General features: G+C 55.0%; 1 protein-coding gene across 1 annotated transcript in view; it reads right to left on the minus strand.

The window, feature by feature from the left end:
* Positions 1–16,963, minus strand: part of KATNAL2 (katanin catalytic subunit A1 like 2) — a 41,372-nt gene extending 24,409 nt beyond the window's left edge. Inside the window, exons 1-7 of the mRNA XM_008049688.1 lie at positions 16,899–16,963; positions 9,051–9,217; positions 7,564–7,606; positions 5,755–5,872; positions 5,315–5,413; positions 3,055–3,153; positions 2,821–2,898 (exon numbers count right to left, since the gene is read on the minus strand). Coding sequence (XP_008047879.1) covers positions 2,821–2,898; positions 3,055–3,153; positions 5,315–5,413; positions 5,755–5,872; positions 7,564–7,606; positions 9,051–9,123 — 510 coding nt within the window. The 5' untranslated portion in view covers positions 9,124–9,217; positions 16,899–16,963. The remainder of the gene's footprint in view (positions 1–2,820; positions 2,899–3,054; positions 3,154–5,314; positions 5,414–5,754; positions 5,873–7,563; positions 7,607–9,050; positions 9,218–16,898) is intronic.
* Positions 16,964–18,790: the final 1,827 nt, after the last annotated feature.

The following is an 18,790-nucleotide window of genomic DNA, read 5'->3' on the forward strand; positions in this document are numbered from 1 at the left end:
TTTCCCCAGTGAGCAACCCGCTTCTGGCAGGCGGAATCGCTTCGGCACAACCTGGGGAAGCCGGCCGACTGGAGCAGAGGCCTCGAGCCGCGTCTCAGGCCGGCAGTTGAGGCGGCCTTTCCTGAGGACTGATTCACAGTCTCCGCACTTCGGTTTCACAGGAGGCCTCTAACGGGCGCTCGGGCCTGCTCGGGTAGGAGCTGGCCAAGGCAGGCTGAGGTATCTAGTGTTACAGTAAAAGAAAAAAAGGCTCTTTCTGAGACCTCCGAGAGACCATTGGACAAACCTGGGGACCATCTTCCTATGTATTTAATGGTTTAAGAAGCAAGACCTGCCTGTGGTTCTGTAATATCGATGCATCTTCCAAATGCTTACGAGACGCCTGGGCCTGCCCCTGCTTCCCGCTCAGTTCCTTTTGGTAGAGAAACTCCTTACACCTGGGCTTAAATGTGTGACCCGCTCTTGAGGGGATGACAGAGAAGGGACTTGGTCTTCCCACACTGTCTTTTACTTTTCTTTTTTTGAGTTGGCGTCTCACTCTGTCGCCCAGGCTGGAGTGCTGCGATTTGCTCACGGTTCACTGCGGCCTCAGCCTCCTGGGCTCAGGTGATCCTTCCACCTCGGCCTCCCTGGGAGCTAGGAGCTAGGACTGCCTGTGTACCACCATGCCTGGCTAGTGTTTTTATAGAGATGAGGTCTCGCCACGTTGCCCTGGTTGGTCTCCAACGCCTTGCCTCAAGCAGTCCTTCCACCTCTGCTTCCCAAAGTGCTGAGATTACAGGCGTGAGCCTCATGCCCAACTCCCAGGCAGTCTTTAGAGCCAGGACCCATGTGCAGGTCACCAGCTACCGACTTCATCATCAGGGCCCTTCTTGGGGAAATCTTGGCACGCGAAGAAGGTTCACCTCTCCTGGCATTTGAGGTATCCAGAGAGCGTGGCAACATTTCTTAGAGTTCCACAAGGTAGGGTTTACTTTCCCAATGGAGTTCCTCCTTATGTCACTCCAAAGTCACCCGTCAGAGCTCAACGGAACTGCCTGCCTCCTGGCTGGCAAGCTCTCCATCGCTGCAAGCGTTCCAGCAAGGGGCAGGACACCCACCCCAGGGGCACACAGAAAGGGTCCTAGCTGGAGCCACACCAGGCGACATCCCCCCATAGCTCTTGCCTGGTGGGTCACGTTGCCCTCTTGCACGCAGACACGGGAGGACCGACTTGTGGCCATGAAGAACGCTTTGCTTTCTCAGGCACCTGCGACTCAGCCCAGCTCAGCACCTGGCCCCTCCCCTGTAAACCTCACAGCCAGGCTCCCCGCTGCTTCTTTGCTGTCCGCCCACCTCCCCGTCACGGGAATAAGCTGTCCCCGTGCACCTGAGGCACCGCTGCCCTGGGATGCGCTTTGAAGGCCGTGCCCCTGCAGGCCGGGGCTGACCCTGGATTCTGCTGTCTGCCCTTCCCCAGGAGCCCTCGCTCCTCCAGCCGCTGCCCCGCTCTCCGCCCCCACATGGCTGGCCAGCGCCCGTTCCAGCCTCACAGGGTCTCCAGTGTGCCTTCCCAGGGCACCTCCCTGCTGTCTTCCCGCAGCTGTTCCCTGTGGTCTCCTCCCAGCACTGCCCCCAGCTGTCGGGGGAACATGCCGCCCCGCCATGCTCCCCAAGCACACGCTGCCTGTGGGACAAGACTCTGCAGGCCCGTACACGTCCAATGTGTCTCCATGGACCTCCAGCCCCAGCACGCGCCTGACCTGCGATGGGTGTGCGGGAAACACCCGCCAGGCCGCAGAGACCGAAAGACCAGAGCCCCTTGGAGGAGCGGCATGGCCTTGGGCCATTTCCACGCTGCTCTGAGCCTGCCTCAGTCTGGTCTCCAGTTGAGGAGTCCCTGGAGGCTGGGAAAGTGCCCTAGAGCTCAGGAGCCTGTTCTATTCCCCAGGAACGTGCCCAGGGTCATGCTGCCAGGAGGGGGAGTTCCTAGAACTCGAGCACAGGCCGGCCGATTGCAAGGCCCGTGCCGCTCACTGCCAAGCTCACTGTCATCCGATTCCAGGGCACGCCAGAAGTGTCAAGGTCTGGACGGGAGAACCTTTCCTACTGATCTTGTTTTTCAGACGTTTTCAGTAATGGGGTCATCAGCCCCTGACATTTCTATTTGCAGGCTTGGACTTTTACTTATACATATATTTTTTGAGTCGAGGTCTCACTCTGTCACCCAGGCTAGAGGCCAGTGGCACATGCTCACGCTCACTGCGACCTTGACCTCCTGGGCTTGGGTGATCCTCCTGCCTTAGCCTCCTGAGTATCTGGAACTACAAGTGCATGCCACCACACCCACCTAATTTTTTTACTTTTTGTTTTGTAGAGACGAGGTCTTGCTATGTTGCCCAGGCTAGTCTTGAACACCTGGGCTCAAGTGATCCTCCCGCCTCGGCCTCCCAAAGTGCTGGGATGACAGGCGTGAGCACCGTGCCTGGCCGTCCTGTCCCTTTTATGCAGGATGTCGACGCTCCTTCCTCCTCCAAGAGGTTAGCCCTCACCACTCTTGGCTCAGCCACGAAACCTTTCACCCGTCCCCGCACTCCTGGTTTTTTTCTCTTGCTTTTCTTGGCCTCCGCTGCGAGATGGTGGGCTTTTCATGTCGTACTTTTACGATTCTATAATTTATTTATCATGCATTACTGCGCCTCTAAACAATATGCGTGCCTTCGCAAGGGGGGCACTTTATAAATAAATGATCATATTTATTATTATTAATAAAAGCAGCCCGCAGCGCCCAAGCCCGGCCCGCCCCGCCCCATGGGTCTGTGAGCTGAGCATGGCCCGTACCCGGCTCACCACAGCCGCCAGCTCCCTCATCTCGCTGTTCATGCCCGTGAATGCACTCAGAGGCTTCAGCAACTGCTCCTGAGGGTAGACAGACAGGCACGTGTCACAGCACTGCTCCGGCACCAAGGGCGGGACACGGGCGTGGGTCTCGGGGTGATGGACGGTGGTGGGATGAGAGCTGGGACTTGGTCTCAAGGTCACCCAGAAGAGGACCATCACGCCTTAGCCACTTACGGAGGGGTCAGGGTCACGGTCAAGCGTGTTCAAGGCAAGGTCACCGGTGGCTCCCTTGATGGCGTCTGTGAGCAGCTCCCGGAAGTCCACGACTCGACCCTGGGAGGGAGGAGTGTCACTCACACCACGAGGATGCATGCCCAGGCTCTGCTCAGCAGCCTGGCCTCACGGCCCAGCCCACGTTTCCGGACCCTGGGATACAGGGCAAACCTGCCCGGTGGTGACCAAGAGGACTCCCTCGAGCGGGGCACTCTGGGACAACAGCAAGCACGTTCCAGAATGAGGGGGCACCCACAGAGCCGCACGGGCACTTCCCAGGCCCAACACGTGCGGCTGTCTCCCTGCGGGACGGTTTCCCCAGTTTGGTCTTGTCCTTTTCAGACACCATGCCCGCGGGATGAAGTCCGGGCACAAGCCTGACCCTGGCCCTCCCACTGGTTGCAGTCGCCCAGTCCGTAGAGAGCCTGGGACAGGATGCGTGGACAAGTCCTTCCGGAGGCTTATTTCTAATTCTTATGACCCCAGCCCACTTGCCCAGAAAGCCGATACTCGTAGAGTTTTGAATAAACACAGAAATTGACGCTCCTGGTCTCAAAACTTAAAACTCATACGTGCCTCGTCCGAGTTCTGCCTCAGGAGACCGACCCTCAGACGAGCTCCCACACTCACCAGGACGTGGCATCCGAGAGAGCCGCTCAACACAGCGCCCCTACCCCCGCAGCGGGTGCTGCCCCTCCCGCTTTATAAGCCCCCAGTTTCAGTCGCCCAGGAGACAGCTGTGAGCTGGTCTGTGGTTCTCCTTGGCCAACATCACCAATTAAAAGCCTTCCCAGGCAACACGCGTCTTGGCCCTCGTCTTCCAGCGCTGCGAGCCCCGGGACCTTGCTGGAGCCCCGGCGTTTCGGTAACACAACACACCACTGCTAGTCGGGCGTGACATCCTAGCTTCACAGATGTGCAGGAAAGTCCAGAGAAGCTGAGGGCTGAACCCAGGGCCACACAGCTAACAAGGGATTTAAGGCCAGCATTCAAACCCAGATAACCATCTCCCAAGCCATGCTCCTTCCGAGGCCTCCCTGTCTCCCCTAGAGGTGGGAGGAAAAGCAAGGATGTGTGCCAAAACACAGGCGGGGTGTGGTGGCTCACGCTTGTAATCCCAGCACTTTGGGAGGCCAACGCGAGAGGATCACATGAGCCCAGGAGCTTGAAACCAGCCTGGGAAGCACAGCGAGACTTCATCTCTACAAAAAATACAATAATTAGCCTGGCATGGTGGTGCATGCCTGTAGTCCCAGTTACTCAGGAGACTGAGGCAGGAGGATCGTTTGAGCCCAGGAGGTCAAGGCGGCGATGAGCTGTGATCGTGCCACTGCACTCCAGCCTGGGCGACAGAGGACGACCCCAACTAAAAAAGAAGGAATAAACAAACCCCTGGACGTGAGATTCATTATTTAAAAGGAAGACGCATTCCTCCAGGACAAGATCAGCCCTGTGCGGGCTGAGGCCTCATGATCTGCCCCAAATTCCACGCCAGTGGAGGACAGGGATGCCACTGACAGCTGGCTGGCAGGGCACGACAGCGCCCGGATGCAGACGTCATGGGACGTCTTCGCGGGAAGGAATGCTGGAAGCAGGCTCCTCCAGCCCCACAGTTTGCAGAGGAGGCCACAGAGTCCCTCAGAGATGGGCGGCTCATTCCAGAACATTCTTCAAGAAAGAGACTCCAGACCAGAGCCCGTTTTTTGCTTTTTTTCTTTCTGAGTCTGGGTCTCACTCCGTCCACCAGGCTGGAATGCAGTGGCACATTCACAGCCACCGCAGCCTCAACCTCCTGGGCTCAGGCAGTCCTCCCACCTCAGCCTCCTGCGTAGCTGTGAAGAAAGGCACGCACCACTATGCCTGGCTAATTTTTTTATTTGTCAATTTTTTATTTGTTGAGATATAGACGGGGTCTCACCGAGTTGCCCAGGCTGGTCTCGAGCCCCTAGGCTCAGGCAATCCTTCTGCCTCGGTCTCCCAAAGGGCTGGGATCCCAGGCATGAACCACCACACCTGGCCAGAACCCTGTTCTGAATCTGGCCAGAACCCTGTTCAGAATCCTCATCCAAGGCTCCTCCCAGCTTACCTCATGGCCAACCCTCAGTTGTCACATGTTAACTTTCCTGTTTGGCAGAAATCATGTCTTTTTTTTACAATTTCATGCCAAAAAGAAGAAAAAAAGAATCTCGCTCTCTGGTTCAGGCTCCTGAGCACCACCTACCCGCCGTGGGCGAGTGCTTTCCTCTCTGCTGTCTTTGCCGATTCTTGATATGTTCAAACCAAAGTCAGCCCCCTCGGGGCGAGGGTTGTCGGCCAAGTCCTGGGGAAAGAGGTGACAAGTCGGCGGGGGGAGCAGGGAGGTCCTGGAGTGCCCAGGCCAGGCAGCAGGTCCCTAAAGGGAGATAACCCCATGGGTGGCCTCATCCCTGCCTGGCCGTGTCTAGCACCCAGGCCTGGGAGAGCGGAGGGAGGGGTCCTCCCACTCTGCTTAGAGAGTACCAAGAGCTGGGGGGCTTGTCTGTGGTTTTGACCCAGCGCCCTGGAAGGAAAACACACTTCAGTCCAGCCACACGGCCCTTGGGAAGCACAGGTCCTTGAGAAACAAGCACACATGGCTGTCTCTCTGGGTGTCACCCGGTGCAGCAAGCCAAGTCCTCTGACCTGTCGAGGGGGCTCCTTGGTGGGGGATGTGGCGTGGCCTGCCTTCCCCGCCGTGGTCCTGGAACGTGGCCTCTGCAGGTGGAGCTTGGGAAGGTTGTGACAGCCGCTGCCGGCCACCCTGAGGGGAGAACACAGACCTCGGGAGAGATTGTCCAACCACTTACCTTGAGGCCAGCAAACGAGCCAGCATGCTTGAGAAAGTGCTGGGAAACTGCAGGTGCCCGCCACGGCCCTCTCTCTGCACCAGCCCCCCACAGCCCTGCCCAGCCTCCACAGGCCATTCTGGGGTCTTCCAAGGGCAGGCCAGAAACCCGCCCCTCCTGGAGGCCCCTCCCGGCCCACCCCGCCCCTCCTGGGGGCCACCTCACCCTCTCTGGTCTTCCTCGCCCATATGGCTTCCACCCTCCTGCCAGGGCCTTCAAGCCCTAAGGGCAAGTCCCCTCCGTTGAGCCAGGGAAAGGCCTCAGGAAAGAAGGAGGCCTCCCGCGCAAGCAAGGAACACGAGGGGCCAGGCACGGGGCTCAAGCCTGTCATCCCAGCACTTTGGGAGGCCAAGGCATGAGCATCGCTTGAGTCCAGGAGTTCGAGACCAGCCTGGGTGACTTAGTGAGACCACTTCTCTACAAAAAATACAAAAAGTAGCTGGGTGTGGTGGAGCATGCCTGCAGACCCAGCTACTTGGGAGGCTGAGGCGGGAGGATGGCTCGAGCCCTAGAGTTTGAGGCTGATCTATGATCGTGCCACTGCACTCCAGCATGGACGACAGAGCAAGACACTGTCTCTGAGAAGAAAAGAAAGAAAAGGAAGCAACACGAAGCCGAGGTGGCTGAGGCGGGTATCAGCAAGACACCGTGAGGCATGCAGGGCTCGGCGGCCTCTGCAGCCCTGGGTGGGTCCCTGTCCCTTCCTTCTGAGGCTGGAGACAAGGGAACGAGTGGGCCTAGAGGATTCACCTCCTGAGAGCCTTGTCAGTTGCTGTGACATCAGCCGAGTTTTCTTTTTTTGAGTCAGGTATCACTCTGTCGCCCAGGCTGGAATGCAGTAGTATGATCACAGCTCACTGTAGCCTCGACCTCCTGGGCTCAGTTGACCCTCCTGACTCAGTCTCACAAGTAGCTGGGACTATGGGCATGCGCCAACATGCTTGGTTAATCTTCAAATTTTTTTGTAGAGATAGGGTCTCACTATGTTGCCTAGGCTGGTCTTGAACCCCTGGGCTCAAGTGATCCTCCTGCTTTGGCCTCCCAAAGTGCTGGGATTACAGGTGTGAGCCACCACACCTGGCCCAAGTTTTTTGTTTTCTAATAGCATTTCAACTTTTTTTAAATGTGGCTCAATTCCTGACTGGGTGTGTGGCCCCTGTGGGAAGCCCCCTTTCCCCTTCCCCTGAGGCCCAGGCCTTCCTACACCAGCAAAATCCCATGGATGCCAAGGTCCAGCAGCAGCCCCCTACACCTGGGCCTTTCCCATCCCTGCCTGTAGGCCTGAATCTCTCGGGCTGTCAGAAGCCGCGGGCCTGCCGGCAACAGAGCTGAGGCAGGACCAGAGTCCTCTAACCTCTGGGTCCACACATGTCCCATCACGTGGCCTGGAAAGACAGTGTCCTCAACACATGGGAAGGCCAGGAGAGCGGATGGACATTGGCCCCAGTCCCAGATGCTGTGACCAAGGGGCCCGCCTGGGGCCTGTGTGGTCACGTGACTGCCATCAGTGTTGTTGGGAGACAGTGATGGAGCGCCCAGAGAAGCTTCTGGAAAGGGAGCCCGTGAACACCAGGGCTGGTTGACCAGGTCGAATTCCATCACTCACCTTCTGGCCTTCCCTCCACTTCTCTGTAGCCGATTATTTTCTGCTGTGACAGAACAAAGATTGAAGGAAAGAGACTTTAGCGTGTGAGGGAGTGGCGCGGAGGCAGGGTGAACTCCTTTCACAGCACTCTCGGCATCTGCGCTGTGGCCTATTGGGATCAAGGCTCTGCGCTGGCCTCACCTGGAGAGGAGTCAGCCCCTGACAGACCCCACAGAAAAGGACCCAGAGGCGTCGGCTGTCAACTGGGTGGGAAGCCTCGACCCTGGGGGTGAGGCTGGGGTGGACCAGCTTTGCAGCTGCCATTTCATTATGTTTCTGTGAACTTGACATCCTTTTGCATGGGACACCAGGAATGCGTGAGCCCAGCAGGGAACACCTGGTCACACTCTGCATGGTTACTTTAAAGTAAAGATACCATGCAGCCTGGTGAGACCTCATCTATACAAAAAAAACAAAAAGTTAGCCATGCATGGTGGTGCACACCCGTAGTCCCAGCTACTCAGGAGGCTGAGGCAGGAGGATTGCCTGAGCCCGGGAGGTCGAGGCCGTGGTGAGCCATGATTTTGCCATTGCACTCCAACCTGGATGACAGAGTGAGAAACCAACTCAAAAAATAAAAATAAAATAAAAACTAAATAAAGATACCACATCCGATATCACGGGAGAATGTGGCATCAAGTAGGTGAGACCAGCCACCCAGGAGTGAGACCACATCCCAGGCAGTGCGATGGTACGATGGCCAGGCGCCCACACTCTCCCAGACCCAGGGCCAACAAGCCACCACAGAAGCCACGCTCTGAGCCCTTCCTGGGAGGGAGCACAGATGAGACCCCACTGAGGCCGTCCAGGCCAGGCTGTGTTTAGTGGATGCCACTCTTGGCCCCTGGGTCCCTCTGTGAAACGTTGGGGTCTGTGGCTGAGCGAGGCCTGTCAACAGGACGGTGGCCTCCCCGGTCTGTAATCACTTCCCTACTTGTGGGCTCTGGGTCGACACTGCCAGGAAGCGCAGCCTCGCATCAGGCCTCCTCCAGCCAGCCTCGCCGACTTGGGGCTGGACCGGTCCTTGCATTCTATCGATCGGGACTGAGAGCTTTTAGAAGCACTTCATTATCTATGCATGAGCTCTCGGCTCCCCGGTGCCCATTCTCTTGTTGTTTTCAAGGTAGACAGTGGGTCTCCCTCACAAGCAGAAGTCTCTGTCGTGCGCCCTCTCCCCACGGCTCTTTCTGTCCCTACAGCAAAGTCGAGCTCATCTCCTAGAATGTCCCTGCGATCCTTGGGGTTTTGCTCTGAAGACAGCCCCCAGCACATGCCAACATGATCAGAGAGACATGGTGTCCAGTCAGCACGTGTCAGCAGTCCTCCGGGGTTGGAGCGGCTACAAGGTCCTGGTCCACTCTTTTGGTGCAGGGTGAAGGTCTCCATACAAGGAAGAGGTGCAGATCTTAAGGAGGAGACCAAGCTTATTCTAGAAAACAGCCACATACCTGTGTCTGATGCCTTCTTGACAATTTTGGGGTACTTCTGAAATTTTACAAAATAATAGCTCTCATATTCCATCAAAATGGTTTCAAGGTCGATGTTGTCGCAAACTTCAAAGCGCCGTAGCCCCAGCTGGGTTTCTTGCTCCAAAGCATTGGCTGTATCGATGTATCTGCCGGTTTCACAGAAGAAAACAAAGATTAACTCCAGGTACAAAGAATCAGGGGGCAACAGGCATCACAGCCACAGAGGGTGGGCTCCATCAGACAGGGCACTGGGGAAGCTTGCGCATATATCCAAGGTTCACCTACAGAGCAGAGGCCCCACAAACATCACGTGTGTCCAGACACTCATTAGAGCCGTTGCCTCAGTGCTGCGTGCTTATCCTGGTGATGTCACTGCCCAAACGTTTTGGAAGTGCTTAAAGGTCAAAGAAATAAATCATCTAAGAAAATGTCTTGTGTGCCGGGCACAGCAGCTCACGCCTGTCATCCTAGCACTTTGGGAGGCAGAGGCGAGAGGACTGCCTGAGTTCAGGGGTTCGAGACCCCCCTAGGCAACTGGGTAACACCTAGTCTCTACAATAAACCAAAAAATTAGCTGGGTGTGGAGGCGCACACCTGCAGTTCCAGCTATCTGGAAGGCTGAGATGGAAGGATTGCCTGAGCCCAGCAGGTGGAAGCTGCGAGGTTGTGAACGTGCCCCTGCACCCCAGCCTGGGTGGCAGAGTGAGATTCCGACTTAAAAAACAAAAAAGAGAGAAAATGTCTTGTGATTCACCTGGACCCATTTTGAGCCCGAGATGGGTATTTGCCCAAATTGGTGACCCTGACCTCTCCAGTTTTCAGTTTAGGTAACATTCGGCCACTGATGAAGGCTGAATCCAACCCTGGAAGCGAGGCTCGCCGTCCCTGTGGTCGCTCACGTGAACAAGCCAGCTGAGAGCCTCACGCAAGCGCGGGATGAGACGGCAGCTTCCACTTGTGCGTGATGCTTGTCTCAGCAAGTGCTCAGTGGGTCACACATTGGACGTCCTCAGCGCGGCCTCCTCACTGCCACCTCCAACCTGTCCCACCGTGGCGCTGGCCCATGTCAGTGGGCTTAGTACCAGAAGCCGGGCTTTGTCTCAAGGTCCTGAAAGCAGAACAGCTCCACAGGTCTTCATTTTTAGTTGTTATTCGTTTTGTTTGTTATTTCGGTTGGCAGTTTTTTAAAACCAACACTGCCCCATGGAAAGTGTGCAAATTGCAAATTCACATCCAGTGTCAAGGGCTCAGCTGAGGACGTCGGGTGAAGAATTTGTGCTGCAGGTTCAAGGTTCTTCACTTTGGTTTGAATCCAGGAGGGGAGAAAGATGGGACATTACTTTTTATTCTTCCCTCGGCCCTGCACCAGATTCAGGTCCGTTGGAAGATTGAGCTGCCTTAAAAGAGTGGCCATGGCCATGTTTAGTGGCTCAGCCTGTCATCCCAGCACTTTGGGAGGCCGAGGCGAGTGGATTGCTTGAGCCCACAGGTTCGAGACCAGCCTGGGCAATTTGGCGGGACCTCGTCTCTTCAACAAATTTTTAAAAAATTAGCTGGGTATGGTAGCGCGCTCCTATAGTCCCGGCTACTCGGAAGGTTGGGGCAGAAGGATCACCAGAGCCCAGCAGGTCGATGCTGGGGTGGCTGAGTGTGCCACTGCACTCCAGCCTGGGCGACAGAGTGGAGACTACAAAAAAAAAGAGTGGCCATGATTATTTCTAACGACCTTGAAAGGTATTTCCCTCCTTTTTTTTTTTTTTGTTTTTGGAGTAGGAGTCTCACTCTGTTGCTGAGGCTGGAGTGCAGTGGCAGGATCACAGATGCTGCAGCCTTGACCTCCTGGGCTCAGGCCATCCTTCCGCCTCAGCCTCCTGAGTAGCTGGGACGACAGGTGTGTGCCACCACGCCCAGTTGACTTATGGATTCATTGGAGAGACAAGGTCTCGCCACGTTGTCTGGTCTCAGGCAATCCTCTCGCCTCGGCCTCCAGAGTGCTGGGATGACAGGGTGAGCCGCTGTGCCCGGCCCCAAGCTGATTTTAAAGGGGCTGCAGACCACGGCCAGGTGACGATAGTCAGTCAGCGTCTGTGCTGCTGACGTCTCGTCAGGCTTCTGTAAAGCAAGCCCCTGACACGTGGACGCGCACTGACCACCGGAGAGCGCGTTTGTCAGTCCCGTTTGTTGTCAGTCCAACCGGGGCCCCACTTCCGCCAGCGGCTGCACTGCACGGGCGTTTTTGACAAGCCATGCCGCCACCTGGCGGAGAAAAGCAGTACGTGAACGTGCAGGTTCCCGTGGAACGCTTGCACTTGCACTTGAAGGTGCACCTGTGGGGGGATCCTGGGACCTGGCTCACAGAAAAAAAAGCTCAATTGATTTTCTGCTAGTAAGTTTTTGTCAACCAGGCACGGTGGCTCAGCCTGTAATCCCAACACTTTGGGAGGCCGAGACAAGAAGATTGCCTGGGCCCAGGGGTTCGAGACCAGCCTGGGCAACACGGCGAGACCTCTACGATCAAAAAATTAGCCGGGTGTGGGGGCACGAGCCTGTCGTTCCAGCAACTCGGGAGGCTGAGGCGGAAGGATCGCCTGAGCCCAGCAGGTCGAGGCTGCAGTGGCTGTGAGCAGTTGGCCACTGCACTGCAGCCTGTGTGACAGAGTGAGACTAACTCATAATAAAATAAATAAATAAAAGATTTTGTCTCGCATGTTTAAGACAAAACTTGAAAATAGCAATACATCAAAAGACAATTCTACCACTCAGAGATGACTAACAATTTCTCTCTCCCATAAGTTTTTAAATGACTAAATACATACATGTGTGCACATAAGTTGAGTATCACCACCTGGCCACGGTCTGCAGCTCCTTTAAAATCAGCGTAGGGCCGGGCGCAACAGAGTGAGACTCTGTGAAAAAGAGGCAGGGAGGGAGGGAGGAAGGAACGGGGCGTGTGCAGGGCAGATTTCCCCTGACCTTTCCTGACCCCACATGACACGCTGAATTCTTTCCAAGGTCGTAGAGTTTTGACTGAAAAGTTACAAGAATAGGTGGCTGCAGGTTCAGGTTTCCGGAACCCATTGGTCAGGGGACAGCACTGCTTCTGTGTGTTCCTGTCACACTGAGCTGGAATGAGCTCTGAGCTGGCTGTGGGGTTCTTACCCCGCCAGAGACGGGACAGGACTTCAGGGGCAGTCGGCCGGCAGTGGTGGGCAGAATTCTGTTGTAGTGGGCAGTGTTGTGTTGATGAGTGGTCACCGGCAAGAGGGAGTGTCCTGGGCAGTAGCAGGCGGTTCGGTGTCGATAAGTGGTCGCTGGCGGTGGTAGTGTCCTGCTGCAGCAGTGCTGTGCAGAGTGGGCTGTGGCGTGCTGCAGTGGACGGTGGTGGGTGCCACAAGCTGACCCAGGAGGAGTCGAGGACGCCGTTGACATCCCTCAGGCTGGAGAAGACGACGCGTGGGACAGAGCCGGCAGCCAGGACCCTTCCCGGGTGGCCGCCACCCGCTGTGCGCACCCAGCCCCCTCCAGGCTTTGTGTTCACTCACGCCCACCCTTCTTCCTGTGCCTCTGCCCAGCGCGTCCCCATCTGCCGCCCTGTCTCCCGCGCTCTATGTATCTTTCAAGTCCAGCTCGGTCCCCCGTTCATGAAGCCGTCCCTGGTGGTTTATTCCGGTCCACACGACTCCATCCTCTGAATCTGTAGCACTTCCTTGAAGGCAGGTCTCTTTCCCTGCACTGACGTGTCCTTTAAAGTGGCAGCCCAACTTTGCTGCCACCAGGGACTGGTTCCATGGACGTCTGTCAGTCTCATAAGGAGCACGCAGCCTGGATCCCTCGCACGCTCTGGTCACCACAGGGTTCACGCTCTTCCGATACCTTAATCCTGCTGCTGGCCTGACAGGAGACGGAGCCCGCTTGCCCACCGCTCACCTCCTGTCGTGTGGCCTGGTTCCTAACAGGCCATGGAACAGTACCAGTCCAGTCCATGGCCCAGGGATTGGGGACCTCTGCTTTAAAGACCTACATCCAGCCTGGGCAGCATGGCGAGACCTCATCTCTACAATAAACCAAAAAAAGTAGCTGGGTGTAGTGGTGCACACCTGAAGTCCCGGCTACTTGGGAGGCTGAGACAGGAGGAGTGCTTGAGCCCAGCAGGTCAAGGCTGTGGTGAGCTGTGATCGCGCCACTGCCCTCCAGCCTGGACAACAGAGAGAGACTCCCAGGACCTACCATCCACCCCCTTGGTAGTTCCACACGCGTGCCCTTCCCAGCAGGTCTGGGAAAACCATTGAGGCCCCGGAGGGCCCCTGGCCGGCAGTGCAGAGCCCCCTGGGGACAGAAAGCAGAAGTGCAGTCTGTGCAGGGATCGCTGAACTTGGCCTGACTCCACGGTGGTTGGTGGTTCCGTGGCCACAGCCTCCTTCCGGATACAGTTTCTAGAATGCCAGACACACTGCAGTAAAACCAGGGACTGCCTGTGCCCACGCTCTCGTGATTCTGTTGCCCCTGTCTGCACTCTGGTGTGTTCCTCAGTGGCTACTCAAGTGAGCATCCGCTGACACTGCCCCAGGCCTGGGACCGGTTTTGGGGAGAGCCAGGACCCTGCGAAGGCCGCAGCTCAGAGTGTCCGTGGAAAACGCACCTCTGAAGATGGTCGGAGAAAAGAGGCTTCCTTGGCGGAACCGGGCTGCAGTGCCCCAGGTGCTGTGAACTTTGGCACAGACGTCCCGGCATGCAGGAAGTCAGTGGCCTGAGGAGTCCCGAAAAAGGGTCGCTTCCCTTCATTCAACCCGATGTTTGTCGAGCTAATCTGGCCACAAAAAGCTTAATGTCACAGCTCCTAATACTCTACGAAACTTCTGCTGGGGTGATATGCACACTTGGAAAACACTCTCTTGAGGTTTTTGTTTTTGTGTTTTTTTTGAGTCGGGGTCTCCCTCTGCCACCCAGGCTGGAGTGCAGTAGCACGATCATGGCTCAACACAGCCTCAAACTCCTGGGCTCAGACGATCCTCCTGCCTCAGCCTCCCCTGGAGCTGGGACTACAGGTACGTGCCACCATGTCTGGCTAGTTTTTGGATGTTTGTAGAGACAGGGGTCTCACCACATTGCCCTGGCTTCTTGAGGTATTTTGATTCAGGGTTCTTCAGGGAGGGCTGAGATTCCATCAAAAGATGGAACTAAATGGCCACACCCACAACCCAGATGCTTCCAGTCCTTGGCTGAACCAGGCTGGGCATTAAAAGAATAAAATCCAGATCTTGTCTTCTTGCAGTGAAAACAGCAAGTGCTGGTGTATGCCATGTTGCTGGGTGCCATGCTAAACGTGCCATATATATATATGTATATATATATTTGGAGTCGGGGTCTCACTGCATTGTCCAGGCTGGAGTGCCGTAGAACATGCTGCATAGGTGATGGACACGTGGCACTTCCCCATGCGCTGCCACGGACTCCTTTCTTCAGGTGACTGAACTGTCATGGCAACCCACTGCCCATGCACAGGTTGCCGACTTGCCAGAAGGGGAGGGAAAGGCACAGCGGGGACCCAGGCCCATGCTGCCGGCTGGACCCTCCTTAGTGTGTGGCTCCGGGCTCAACTGCTGGTCACATGGGGATGTGCATTCTGTCTCCAAAAGCTGGAAGCCCGGCGCCCAGTGTCCAGTGAAACCATGTGCTTCCAGATAGGCCAGTGAGAACTGCTTTCATGTTAAGGATGTTGCTGTCCAGTGAGGAAAAGTCATTCTCAGGATGTTGATAGGAAGGTTATGGGGAGAATGGCCACGCCCTGCAGCTAATGCGCTCACACAATCAGTCACCAGGAGAACCTGGATCAGATGGCTCAGCCACGAAGCCCGTGTGGACCCACGATGTCACTGCCGGTGCCAAGTGCATTCATTGAAAACTTTGGCCAGAAAACCCCATGATTCTTCAGTGACTTACATAGTTTAAAAATGCTTAAATACCACAGCAGTGGTTTTGTTTTCTTTAAAAGACTTTAAAAGATCACTATTCAAAAAAAAAAAACCCTCAGAAACCATGGCCTGCACATGTTTTGATTTTTCTTTTCTTTTTTTTTCTTTTTTTGAAACAGTCTTACTCTGTCCCCCTGGCTAGAGTGCAGTGGCATGCTCATAGCCACCGCAGCCTCGACCTCCTGGGTTCAGATGATCCTTCCGCCTCAGTCTTCCAAGTAGCTGCGACTACAGGTGCACGACACCACACCTGGCTAATTTTTTAAATTTGTTTTTATTGTAGCGATGAGGTCTTGACAAGTTGCCCAGGCTGATCTCGAACACCTGGGCTCAGGTAGTTCTCTTGCCTGGGCCCCCCAAAGTGCTGGGACTATAGGCATGAACCACAGTGCCTGGCCATGTTTTGATTTTTCTGGCATGATTCTCTTTTTTTTTTTTGAGTTGGCATCTCACTCCGTCGCCTAGGCTGGAGTGCAGTGGCACACTCAGGGCCACCCCAGCATCGACCCACTGGGCTCAGGCGATTCTTCCACCTCAGCCTTCCAAGTAGCCGGAACTACAGGTGTGTACTACCTACCACACCTGGCTAATTTATGTTTTTAATTGTAGAGGTGAGGTCTCGCCAAGTTGCCCAGGCGGGTCTCAAACCCATAGGCTCAGGCAATCCTCTCGCCTCGGTCTCTCAAAGTACTGGGATTATAGGATTGAGCTGCTATGCCTGGCCTAATTCTTAAGCAAAAGCAAACCTTCAACACTGGAGCCAAGGGATAAGGACATTGGAAGGCTTTGAATCAAAACAGGCCTGGGAAGTCCTCCCATGTAGAGTCGGTGATCTGACCACAGTCCTTGACTCCTCTGAGCCTCAGTTTCTGCAAGTATAAAATAGGGACCCCAGCCAGGCACAGTGGCTCATGCTGGTAATCCCAGTGCTTTGGGGGCCCGAGGCAGGAGGATTGCTTGAGGCTGGGAGTTCGAGATCTGCCTGGGCAGCATAGTGAGACCATCCCCATCTCCACAAAAAATTTAAAAATTGGCTGGGCATGGTGGCACATGCCTTAGTCCCAGCTACTCAGGTGCTGAGGTGGCCGGATTGCCCAAGCCCAGAAGACTGAAGCTGTGAAGACCCATGACCGTGCCACCGCACTCCAGCCTGGGTGACAGAGTGAGACCCTGGTTCAGAAAAGGAAGAAAAAAACAGCTTTCAAGCTGTTAGCCTGAAACCCGAATGTTTTCATTCTGGCTGAAATGGGAAGACAAAAGCGACCCCACGGTGGAGAGAGGGTCTGCAAAACACTGGGGTCAGCACTGCCCCTCCCCCACCCAGCAGAGCCCTTGCCGTAGTGCTTGTGTTCTCAAGGAGGTAGGTGGGCACGGTGGCACAGCCCTGTGATCCTAGCACTTTGGGAGGCCGAGACAGGAGGATAACTTGAGCCTAGGAATCCGAGGCCAGCCCGGGCAGCATAGCAAGACCTCGTCTCTGCAAAAAATTTAAAAAGTAGCTGGGCGTGGTGGTGCATGCCTGTAGTCCCAGCTACTCAGGAGGCTGAGGCAGAGGGATCACCCGAGCCCAGGAGGTCAAAGCTGTGGTGGCCATGACCCCCTAAGCAACCTTGACCAACAAAAAAAAAAAATCCCGTATCGCTATTGGCTCATTAATTGTAACCCACACACCACACCCCAGCCAGATGTTAATCACAGGAGAAACCGGTGGAGGGACTCATGGGAAACCACCATCCTTCTGCTCAGTGTTTCTGTACGCAGAAAACGGCTCTAACAATGGAGGCGATCCCTGGTTTCCATGGCAGGCGCTGGGGCAGCAGAGGGCGGAGGAGGAGCCCTCCCACAGGCCACGTACCCTTCTTGGGTTAGGTAATGCAGAATCAGGATGAGAAGGTTTTTCCGACGCGCCTCCGTCCTCAGCTCGCACTGGGAACAAAGAGGAGACCCGATGGGACACAAGACGGGACAAGCACTGCCACCGCAACCCCACGGGAAGCACCACCCGGGAAACCCACCCGAGAGGCAGGTCTCGGGTTCCACTGGCTCCCTCCTGGGGCCGCCGTGGGTGTCCCACCACCGAGCCAGGCCCCTTGTGGCCAATGCCCCGGAGAAGCAAGCATATACCCTCCTGCCACTGGGACCGCCAAGGGAAGGGTCTCGAGAAAAGACCAGCCATGCTCCGGAGCCAGCCGGGATGCCAGGCCTGCTGGTATGTCCGACTCCCCAGCCCACCCCACCCTGCAGAGCCAGAGACAAGCTCTCACAGACCACCTGGCGCTGCCCAGTCAAGCATCCAGGAAGGCCGCTGAGAACGGCAGAGGCCAGAATAGTGCAGTTCTGAGCGTTTTTCACAGTGTGAATGTGCTCCATTTAGGAATCTGGCAACTCAAAGTCCCCAGAAATGTGCTCACAAAATACTCGTGTTCAACAGTACTTACGTTATTTCAAAATAAGTCCCCTATTTTTTTTTTTTTGAGTGGAGGTCTTACTCTGTTGCCCAGGCCAGAGTGCAGTGGCACCATGATGGCTCACTGCAACCCCAACCTGCCGGGCTCAAGCGAACCTCCCTCCTCGGCCTGCTGGGAAGCTGGGACTACAGGCTCGTGCCACCCCATCCGGTTAGATTTTTCATTTTTAATTTTTGTAGAGATGAGGTCTTGCTAAGTTGTCCAGGCTGGTCTCCAATACCTGGGCTCAAGTGATCCTCCCGCCTCGGCCTCCCTAAGTGCTGGGATTAAGGCCTGAGCCCCACACCTGTCCTACCTCTCCTATCAAGAGTCTATTCATGTCAACATCATTTTCCCTTGAAACGGGTAACTGCCTCTTCTTTTTGCTGTTTCTTTTTTAAATTTTATTTATTGCTTTAAATATATATTTTTTATTTTAAAGATGTGGGGTACAATTCAGGATTAGGTATACAAGTGGACACAGGTAAAGTTGGGGCCTCCCTTTGGTCCCCACTTTGCCTGGTTTGAGATCAGGTGCCCTTGTTCATGTTGTTCCCCCCTCCCACCCCGTCCCAGCAGTATCCCGTGACTGCCAGTGCCTCTCTTATAGTATGATGGTAAATGTTCAGGGTCCGCTTATGAGTGAGAACATGTGGCACTCTGTTCTTGTTTCTGTGACAGATCACAGAGTATAATAGACTCTAAATCTATCCAAGTTGCTGCAAAGTCCGTATATTTGTCCTTCTTTATGGCTGTGTGATATTCCATTGTGTATATGTACCACATTTTAAAAATCAAGTCCATTTTCAATGGGCAGCACATTTGGTTCCATGTTTTTGCTATTGTGAATAGTGCTGCAACAAACATGCATGTGCAGCTATCTTTTTTGTAGAATGATTTGAGTTCCTCTGGGTATATTCCCAATAGGGGGATTGCAGGGTCATATGGAAGGTCAATTTCTTGTTCTTTCAGAAATTGCCATACTGTTTTCCAAAGAGGTTGCACTAGTTTGCATTCCCACCAGCTGTGTAGAAGCATTTCTTTTTCTCTGTAACCTCGCCAACATCTGTTGTTTGTTTTATTAATGATGGCCATTCTTACTGGGGTTAGGCGGTATCTCAGTGTGGTTTTGACTTGCAGTTCTCCGATGATTACTGAGGTTGAGCACTTTTTCATGTGTCTGTTGGCTGCCCATGTATTTTCTTTTGAGAAGTCTATTCATGTCTTTTGCCCACTTTTTTTTTTTTTTTGAGTTGGAGTCTCACTGTCACCCAGGCTAGAGTGCAGTGGCAAGTTCACG

The sequence above is a fragment of the Carlito syrichta genome, unplaced genomic scaffold, assembly GCF_000164805.1.
Source record: "Carlito syrichta isolate Samal-C Ts95f unplaced genomic scaffold, Tarsius_syrichta-2.0.1 Scaffold135982, whole genome shotgun sequence".
NCBI lineage: Eukaryota > Metazoa > Chordata > Mammalia > Primates > Tarsiidae > Carlito > Carlito syrichta.